General features: G+C 33.0%; 1 protein-coding gene across 3 annotated transcripts in view; it reads left to right on the forward strand.

Moving 5' to 3' along the window:
- LOC108734744 overlaps nt 1-11,028 on the forward strand; it is an 11,724-nt gene extending 696 nt beyond the window's left edge. Inside the window, exons 2-6 of one of the 3 annotated variants that reach the window (XM_018466406.2) lie at nt 7,441-7,776; nt 7,832-8,123; nt 8,178-8,276; nt 9,671-10,557; nt 10,929-10,939. In XM_018466406.2, the coding sequence (XP_018321908.1) occupies nt 7,441-7,776; nt 7,832-8,123; nt 8,178-8,276; nt 9,671-10,512 (1,569 nt within the window). In that variant the 3' untranslated portion in view covers nt 10,513-10,557; nt 10,929-10,939. Of the gene's footprint in view, nt 1-7,440; nt 7,777-7,831; nt 8,124-8,177; nt 8,277-9,670; nt 10,558-10,928 lie in introns of all 3 variants that reach the window. The other 2 variants (XM_018466407.2, XM_018466408.2) reach the window with 2 other exon arrangements.
- Nucleotides 11,029-11,066: the final 38 nt, after the last annotated feature.

Raw genomic sequence — 11,066 nt, forward strand, 5'->3', positions numbered from 1 at the left:
TTGATGTATTTAGTTGTTTCAGTATTTAAATTAAATAATATTCATTATTAGTTAAATTAATTAAACTTTCGGCTGTAGTTAATCATTTTGTAATTCATGTTCGTCTTGTTATTTTCACAATTATTTTCAACAACTACAAGTCCTATAATTTATTGTTATTTTTATAGGACAAACTTTCATTGAACCGGTTCTCGTAGAATTTTAACGCATTCGAAGTAAAACTTAGATGTGCAATTTAAAAAACTTGTTTCATTCTGATTGTTTATATCTCATTGCATATACCAAGTGGTACATTTAGAAAGTAAATTTCGGCAAAGGCGCTAACACGACCAATGACATCGAAATCGACGCTTGTTTTCTGAACTCTTCCACCTAGTGAAAGTATCTTCGTGGCTTTATGAATTTGCAAGATTATTTGGGTTATGAAAAGTTACAATCATCTTTACTGAATATGTGCAACTGACTAACTAGGTCCTTCGTCTCGAATGGCGTTTGAAAGGAGAACAACAATTACAACAAATATAAACATTGCATACGCATGCCGTTCAGTTAATGCTAATAATATTCAATAATTTGTCTGGGATTGGTGTTGTAATATTTACAATGAGAATTGTTTCAATTTTATTTATGTGTTTGGCTGTTTACCAAAAGATGTACAACATTTAAATGCGTCAAAGTATATTCTCAACACAACATTATAGATTTCCAATTAATATAATTTATTTTTCATTTAGTTTTAATAAAATAAAGCAACTTATAATTATTTCTGTGTCTATAACGTCACATCGGTGTATTTTCTTTACTGCAATATTTTTGAATTTAATATCGCATGCATGTAGCTGTGTCGTGAAAGAATTGATTCAACTTTGCGATTACGAAATAATTTTCTTTTGTTCGAAAATAAATGTGTTATGACGGACAAAACATTTAATGAATATGCATTTACTAGTTTAAAAAAAAGAACTTTGGCCTAGGCCAAAAACTTACAACTTAATATGTTCAAAGAAGACCAGTCTACCGATAAATTTTCTAGCGTTCTGGTTAATAAACTTACAAAACCGCAAGTTCAAGTTCACGCATAATATCTATCTTTCATATGAATTATTTTACACAGCATGTAAGTGTGTTGAAATTCCTCAGAATAAAGAAATAGAAATTGCAGTCCTAACAATTTGTCATTTATTTCATTTCATGCTTTGCAGTGCAATGTTAATGAAGAAATTCCTTTATATTAAAGAGTAATTGATATTAAACTGTTGGAGAGTAATAAAGATGCTCTCTTAATGTTAATGTTATCCGAAATCCTGAAATTGACATGCTCGGAATTGTTCATCTAATTTAGCATATTAGCGCAGTAATTTTGCTTTTGATGTCTTACATTATTGAATTTGGATGCAATTTTGAATCTTAATCGAATTAGAATGGGTTATAACTATTCAATTTACATTAATTGGAATCTATGGTAAAATTCAGTACGTACATTGATTTTATTTTTTTGCGAAACTTCTGCAATGTGTAGGTACCTTGAATGTATCTAGTTATAATCGCAGTTAAAAACATTATATTGTAAAATTAATATTTTACTGTTTCAGTTGTATTTAGTGATAAACCAAAAATAGATTAATAATGTTAGTTTTGATGTCTAACAATAACACAAGATGTGTCTAAAATTTTTCATTTTCGCGTGTCTGTAAGGGAATGTGCTTATATTACGTGACCGGTCAGGGGAGGGAGGGGGTCTCCAAAATTACCCCACTTGGTCATAGGGGCGAGGGGGGTTAAGTTTTCGTCACGTAATCAATATCCTCTAGGGAAATTTCGCGCTTTTTCGACTTATATTCAAAAAATTTATAAAACCATATTTATGAATGACTACGTAAAAACTGAAAGGTGAAGGGGGGTAAAAATTGTAAAAAATTGGTCACGTAGTATGGGTACGTTGTCTAAGAAATTTGAGTGTATCTAAGAAATCGCAGTTATAAAAAATATATTGTAAAATTAATATTTTACTGTTTCAGTTGTATTTAGTGATAAACCAAAAACAGATTACACAAGATTTGTGTAAGGGAATGTTCTTATATTACGTGACCTGTCAGGGGTGGGAGAGGGTCTCCAAAATTACCACATTTGATTACAGGAGCAGGGGGGGTTTCGTCACGTAATCAATATCCTCTAGGGAAATTTCACGCTTTTTCGAGTTATATTCAAGACTTTCTGTATGCAAAAAAAATTTTAAAAACATATTTATGAATCACTACGTAAAAACTGGAAGGGAAAGGGGGGTTAGAAAATTGTAGAAAATGGGTCACGTACTATGGGTACGTTCCCTAATATGATGTCATGATTTTAATTGATTAATTAATTAATTGATTGTGTTGCATGCAATAATTTATCATTTTAAGATAATTCTAATTCTTTTTGATGCTTTTCTATTTTATCAAAAAGTATCTAACGAAAATATATAGGTATGTATACATTTGTGCCAGTTAAAATTGCCTGTCATACGACATTTACTATAGGTATATTGCCTTTCTATCAAAATTGAAACCGCTCATTTGGAAAATTAGCATTATATATGCTGGTTTTACTCAGGGAAAGCTAAACGCATGTCGTACAGAACGATAAATATAAACAGGGGACATCCTTTGGTCTACTTACCTACCGTGATTATACATTAAAGCAGGTTCATCAATTTCCAATATGTTTCACTTTTCATAATTCCATAACATGCACATCTATATAAAAATGTACATACGTGCATGCCTATTGCATTTGCTTTGTAATAGAAGGTATTCAAGTAGGCGCACTTTATTTAATGAATATTGTGTTCTCAGCTTCAATAACATAAATTAAAAAAAAACGTTTGTACAGCGTGTACAAGCGGCTGCGTTATCACACACACTAGCGATCTATTTTTCGAGAACAATATTTAATTAGAACAATCGATAAATTGTCTACTGTTGTTATTGTTATTGTTATCTATATGATATACGTCCTTAAACTATTTATTCTAACTTTTTATTATTTTTATTAATATACCTTGATCGATACATCAAACTTTGAACCCCTTTTTCATTTCTTTGGGGGTTGAAATTTAAAAAATCCTTTCTTAGTGATCGCCTACATTGTCTAAAGAACATTTTTGCAAAGTTTGAAGTTAATAGGTAATCAGTCAGTTTATCTCTTTATTAAATTGTATTATCCAGTCAGGATGTCGACATCCATTGATAAGGACACTTGTAGGAAAATAAAAACAGTATTTATTTACATTTTGTAATTGTGTTTTAAATGTCTAAACATGAAAAATTTGCGAGACTGTAGCATCGTCTTGTTACTTCTTTAAAACTAATTAAGATAATTGATAATACAATATGCAACGCCCAGTAAGGCATTTCCAACAGTTCCATAATACCATATAATTGAATTATCCAAAATTAAGTACATATACAAAGTACAAGCGCATTTTATACCTTTCATATAAACCGTTTCTCTTCTCCAGATGTTTCTATTTAACAAATTAGATTCGTTTTATTCTTCCATGATAAAAACTCAAAATTCTATTGTCTAACTGCATTAAGATATTAGGAAGGCAGCATGGAAAGACTGACTGGAAGATAAAGTTTGTAGGTATAATCCGTTTTACAGAAGAAATTAGTTTGTGCCTAAGTTTCCAAATGTAATTAATTATTTTGCGATTTTGGATACTTGTAAAGGGACATCTACGGAGAATACAAAACCCCATAAATTTACCACCTTCGGGAATTCGAATTCGACCCTTCGTAAGCAAGCAATATGGTCAGAAACGTCTACAGCAGTAACATAATTTAATTAATTCTCGTTATCTTCCTAATCTCAAATGTATATTAAAATTGCCTTTTGTTAAGAAAATTAATTATTGTTGTTCTACAGAATATAATATAGCCTTAAGAGGTCATACATTGTGTTTCCAGACACATCTATTGATTCTTTGAATCCTACTGCTATTATTAAAAGATTTTTAAAGTATTTCATATGATGTTAGCGTACATAACAATTAACTAATAAGTACGTTTCATCGTAGTTGCTACTGTTACCTTTCGTAACTTGGTGGTTAAAGGTTCCGGGTTCCATTCCCGACGAGGGTGTGACAGTAGCATCAATTTTTCTTCATTATTTGAGGTAATTTGTAGTGAAATTAATATTAAATAGTAATCACTATTTCAAATTTTCTTAAAGTATTCTAAATATTGTACTAATAACAAGTTCTTTTAAAACAATTAATTACCGATGTTTATTTACTAAAGATCTGCTTCATATAGAAACCAGTTTTAACTTTCACTTTACAAGAAAAATCGGTGACATATTGCACTATTACGTCAACCGAAGATGATGCATTAAGAAGCATCATGGAAGCTAGTTCTGGACGATTCATATTAAGCTGCAGCAAACACCTCATGTAATGCAAAAATAGTCCTAATACTGGCATAATAATCCACTTCAATATATTCTAAAATCATATGTAAAGAATTAAATAGGACAAATCGCGAGTATCTGGGTACCATCCTGAATCAGTTTTAACAAATAATCTGGGTCATTGGTGATAAAATTCCCGGACGACCAGTTGTCTAAAAAATTTGTAATTTCAAAAGCAGTTCCACAAAATATGCAGATGTACATTTCCAACTGCGCTGTTAGAGAAAATTCCTATGAAAACCTGAACGTCATCGATTTTACTAACTAACTCCATGACGACAAAAAGTTATCGCGGGATTGAAATTATCCAAGTTATTTTTTTACGAGACCTAGTTAGAGAGTTGATTCAATTTTAAATTCAATTATTTTTATGGATAGTGAACTACTCGATGAAATTGAGAAATCAACAAGAATAATGGTGACTATTAGAAACAACTATTTGGAAATTCTATTCAATACTGTTCTCGTTTATGGTATTACAACTCGCAACATTTGGTCTTATTGTCATTATCTTATTATCATGAATTAACGAAGAAATCTACCCTAAAGAAGCCTGATTTGACTGATTATACTGTTAATAACAAAAAAATATCAAATTAATTAAACAATACCTGCGTCAGTGTCAGTTAATTCAATCCTTGTCGAAGTTCACGTAAAAGTATGACCTCACCTTTGACCCATATTCTGCTATTATTTTTAAAATTCGAAAGTGGTTTTTAAATGCAGACAACTAATCATTTGCTTTTCCTTCCTGCGAATAACTCGTATTTATCATTACGTGCAATATTAATAAAATCAAGCAATATTAATTCAAATGTCTTTATAAAATATTGAGAAAGGTCCTTCGTTGTCGAAAGAAAAAATAAAAAGTAAAGTCAACGACTGATAGGCGTCGGTGGGTCAGCTAGGAAGATACCTATCTAGCATGTTTTTTAGAAAGTAAAATTGCAATAGATATTTCAAGGGAAAGTAACTCCGATTAAAATGATGATCAACGGAGAACGGGTAATTTAACTTCTCTTAAATTAATTACATGGAGCTGACCAACATTTAATTTATTACAAAACTGCCTTCCTGTTTAAAATATAAAATTAGGCGTGATGCTGAATTAGCCACATAGATATTTTGCTTTTAAAACAATAATCCATTCTGTCTTAGCTTTCATTTATTGATTTTATAATTAAAAATGTCAGACTTCTTAAAATGACTTTTCTATATTCGATAGAATATTAATAATAAGTTTGAAATAATGTTTCAATGATTGATCGATTGACAGTAAATATATTTTGTAAGTTTGATATTTTTTTCACCTTTTGTTCTGTTTCTTTTTCCTTTGCCTTAAATAACACTTTGCATTACATAACAAACAAAACAAGTCAAAGTTACTAAATATTCCATGCACATAACATGTTAAAGTAAAAAGTAAAAAGTTTGTTGTTTGAAAGAAAGTAGCTTTTTATGAAGCTTGACACCTGTTTTGACCTTGCTCCAATTGCCCACCTTCTTTTTTTACCGATGGTCCAACGAGCCGGAAACTACGACAATGTAAACAAAAATGAAAGTATGTAACAACGCGTTTCGTTTAGGTAAATACGAAAATTTCGGCAATAAAATAGATTTATATATGCAATGAGGAAGCAATTAAAAATTAAAATTTAGAAACGAAACATTGAATCAAAATTTACTACAGTGTTTTAGAATGTAAAATGAAGACTGGAAAAACTTTGGCGGTTGTTGTAGAACAAACAAAAATTTAGAATGTGTTTTGTTATTTTGTCATTATGTTAAAAAGATACAGGACTTTCATAAGAAAAATAGCAATTAAAAACTTCTAAAATTCACTGAACTTTTTTCTGTTGTACCCACTATACAGGCGTACATATAATTTTGAAATAAAACTTTTATTATCGTTATCTTTTGACACCTGCGAATACATAATTGTAAAAGGGTTGTCTGCTATAAAAGGCAGTTCGTAATTCAACCCTTTTATAAAATTTTTGTTATAATGAAAAAACCATTGAATTAAAATACTTCGAATCTACAAATTTAATTAATCAATTATTTACTTATAGTGAATGTTAGTTAAAAGTACTTGCTCAAGTTAATGAAAATTTATTTTGTTTCTCACAGTGTGTGTTTTTATGTTAAAGCAGTATTTTACAGCAGATTTGTCAAAATTTCAAATAAACCGCTGACTTATTCACATTTTTCCTCTTTTACTAGTCAGCGCTAGATTTTTCTGAAAGCTATTAAACTTTCTATCGAAATTCCAATTTCCTCGGAGTATTGACGGCGCAATACAAAACACACAAGTCTCTTGGAGAAGGTACCTTTATATGTACATATATTTATATATATATGTGTAAGTAAAATTGCAATCTGACTCAGTAGAACACGTTACAAACCTCATCTTCTCTTTAAGATCATCTTGGACAGTATAGGTAGTCTTTAAAGGAAAGCGTAATGAAAGCTAGTACAGATTCTGACCTGCTTTATGTCCCAAAGAAAATTAAAAACAAATATATAAAAAAATAGAATGAAATTTTATAGCTACACAGTACTATCTCCAACAAAAACAAGGTTTAGAATCTCAGTCACATTAAACAGTAGCTCTAATAACATTGAAAATTGTTTTGTAAATGTTTTTGTAATCTTGCTTAACAATTTACACTAAAAGAGTTATTTTATCAAATCCTTCAAAGGACTTGCTATTCTTAGGAAGTTTATAAAACTGCAAAGTACATGACGTCATCAATAAGTTGAATTTTCCGAATTTTAAGAAGATATTATGACGTTTCATTCTTATTGCTAGTTTTGGCCGAAAGATTTCTAGCCTCCTCCTTTTTTTCCGATCACTTTTTCGGTAGAATGTAATAATATCGCGTCAATTCAGTTGAGCTACTTAGACCCCAGATGGTCTACTAAAATTCAATTGCGTCCTCTTCCTATTTTTTAAAGATTTGGTTATGTCGTCCCTATTTTCTGTAGGTAGCATTGTCAAGCATCATCACCCTTGTTCTCTTCCAAAATACCGTAAGTCAGCAGCCTCCACTGAACGATTTTGATGTAGATCATTCAGCCACATTATCTAGTCAAGAATTAGATTACATTAATGAATACATAGAAGAGACAGGTAGGAAAAAGAGATTTGTGAGTCAAGCCGTGTCCAGTGCGGCACTTGGATCGGCAACCGCTGGATCCCGACATATTACAAATAGCATAGGAAAACTTATTGGAGGTGCTAGCAGAAGCATAAGCAGCTTTAGTGATCATTCTGGAAGCGGAGGTGATAGCGGAGGACATCATTATGGACCACCACCAGAAGTAAATCCTGAACTCATTGGAAAATGTAAATGGTAAAATGGTCGTTTGTTTTTAGCACCACGATTCTTCTGGTAAATTAAAGGAGGCGTGGGAAATAAAGAAGATCATCTTGAGCAGCCTCCTCCAGGCAGCCAAAGCAGTCAACGGTGGTCTTCTGGCTATCGGGGGAAAATTAATTAAAGGAAGTGGGTATTTGATAGAAGCCAAAGGTAGATTTTTAGCGTCCAAAGGTGACGTCGTTTCGGATTTGGGGAAAAAAATCGTTTACGCTGCCAAAACTCAACCGTCATCATGGTCTTCTTCTGATCACAGTATAGAAATTCCTGTCAGTCATCATACATCGTCTGGTAAATCAGTTTTCTAATTTTAAGTTTATCTCATTTGATAATCACGATTGTTAGGTCCAGGAGGTAATTATGGTCCTCCACCGTCACACTTCCCTTCTGCTCCTTCGTCAGGCTACGGTCCTCCTCCTCCTTCGTCTTATCATGCTGCAGAAGGTAATTGACAACTTCAACCAATAATCGATAAGTAACCTAACAACAAAATGAATCAAGATTGAAACTAAAGGGTTGTTCGGAAAGTCATTTCGTTTTTTTTTTTGAGGAAATGAAAGAGTTTTCGTATAATAAACAAATACATTATTAAATTATATATTGACCGTTCTGGTCCAACACCTTTTGCCATCTTTCTGGTAGTAGCATAATTCCACGCTCATAAAATTTTTGGTCTTTGCTGGCAAAAAACTGATCGAGGAGGTTTTTGACCTCCTCATTTGAGGTGAAGGTTTTACCGTCTAAAAAATTTTGGAGTGACCGGAACAAATAATAATCCGATGGTGCCAGGTCTGGAGAATATGGTGGGTGTAGCATTGTATCCCATTCAAGCTGTAAAAGCTTTTGGCGAGTGACCAAACTTGTGTGAGGTCTCGCGTTGTCTTGGTGAAACACTACACCTTTCCTGTTGATTAGTTCTGACCTTTTCTGTTGAAGTGCATCATTCAGTTTGTCCAGCTGATGACAGTAGACTTCCGAATTAATCGTTGTGTTATCCGGTAAAAGCTCAAAAAAAACGATTCCTTTAAAATCCCACCAAACAGACAGCATCACCTTTTTTTGGTGAATATCGGCTTTGGAAATGGTTTGAGCCGGTTCATCTTTTTTGCTCCATGACCTCTTGCGTTTGACGTTGTTGTATACAACCCATTTTTCGTCCCCAGTGATGATGCGCTTCAAAAACGGATCATTTTCGTGACGTTTGAGAAGCGAATCGCAGACGTCAATGCGGCGACACAGATTTCTCTCTGTGAGAACATGGGGAACCCATACATCGAGCTTCGAGGATAATCCCAGGCCTTTCAAGTGGTCATAAACTGTTGAATTTGATAAATTTAACCTCAATCCGATCTCACGTGTTGTTATTCGCCGGTTCACATCAACTAATGCCTTTATCGCGTCTTTATCAGCTTCAACCGGCCTTCCCGAACGTGGTGCATCTTCGACATCAAAATTGCCGGATCGAAATTTAGCGAACCAGTTCTGGCACTGGCGTACTGTCAACACACCTTCTCCATACACATCAGTCAATTTCTTTCTGGCTTGAACAGCATTTTTACCCTTTCTGTAGTAAAACAGTAAGATATGTCGAAAATGCTGCTTATCGCTCTCCATATTTAAAAGGGCACCAACCAAAAACTACTGCGTAGAATTAATTGGAATTTTTCACACACAAGCCTTGCTATATGAGCTCTCAAAGCATATAAAAATTATACGGCTTAAATGTGAAGTTGGGTGCAAAAGAATACAATTAAATCCTCTGTTGGGAAAAAACGAAATGACTTTCCGAACAATCCAATATAATCATTGACTTTGACTGTAACTTTATAACATTACAGAGTCTTACGAACATTTACCAGAAGGTATTGAGGCTGGTCTTTTAATACTGAAGAAGGTACAAAAGAACGCGAAAACTCCAACAGCAATAGATGCAGGAACATCCGGTATTCCTCCATTTAAATATTTACCTTTAGAAACAGATCCTTCGGCACCTATACCTAATTATCCACCACTGACAAATGACCCACTTCATTCTTCTGAAACTTTGAACAACGGCGATTCTCTCAATCTCAATCTTTCGCCTCCAACAACAATAACGAATGGTTTAAATGCCGGTCTTGGAGCATACGTATCACCACCTTCGTTATTAGAATATTACAAAAACGTCCAAGATATAGAGATAGGAACCCAAAAGGATTTGGGTGACTTCAACAACCCGTTCCAAGACCAAACTTATTCCACATCCGAAGACGTTCCTTCATTACACTCATCTTCAAGTTCCTCCAATGATTTTCTTGCCACGAATCCTTTTACCACTGACTTCAGCAGTGATTCTTCATCTTCAAATTTTCTAAGTACTTTTTCAGAATCGAATTCGATAGGTACGAATGATATTTCTGATATCAAAGATCACACGTTTCCTCCAAAATTTCCTCCTTCACTTTCGGACATGAAGCGTCCAAAATCGAAATTCCGCTTCTATGGTAGTGGTGGTGGCAAGAATAGGGGTAGAAACGTTAGAGTTGCACAAATAAGCATTAACTTGGCTGATAATGCTCCCCAAAACCATCCAAAATACCGAAATGTTTCAGTTCGCTTTAATCGGGGGAAGAGACCCATTAGTGTGTCGAAATCAGTTGCTTACAAAATAGGCCCCAATGGACCGACAAGGATAGACTGATATGTGACTGACTAACCATATGACAAGAGATAAGACGAAGACAAGGTAACAGTTAATACATGTAAAAATCAGACTTCATAAGTATTATAAAATAATAAAAATTATAAAGTAAGAAATAATCAAAATATCATCTGCAATTACACTGCTTAACAAAATTCTTCGTCAATATGCGAAGGAAGAAGGTCAATTTAAAGTTCTTATGTTATAATGGACAAAAATACTGACTGTTGTATTGACCAGCTTCATTAACTAATAGTGAGGATTGGAGAATATTTTTTTGTGAAATAAAGATCAGACTTTTAACGCCAGTTTGAGACTCACTAGTTCACACTGACTTTAGACTTACTATAAAAAATGACACCTGGCACCTTAGGACTGTTGTATTTTACTATTGTTTTGTTTATTGTTTTTTTCAGGGAATTTCAACCACTACCCCAACCGAATCCCTCATTACTGAAGGAGAGGACTAAAAGAATTAGAATCTTGTTGCCAGTAATTTTAGTTTAATATTTATATGTGAAGATCTTTTGTAAATAAATAAATAATTATTTTAT

This window comes from Agrilus planipennis, unplaced genomic scaffold (genome assembly GCF_000699045.2).
Source record: "Agrilus planipennis isolate EAB-ADULT unplaced genomic scaffold, Apla_2.0 scaffold66, whole genome shotgun sequence".
Lineage (NCBI taxonomy): Eukaryota > Metazoa > Arthropoda > Insecta > Coleoptera > Buprestidae > Agrilus > Agrilus planipennis.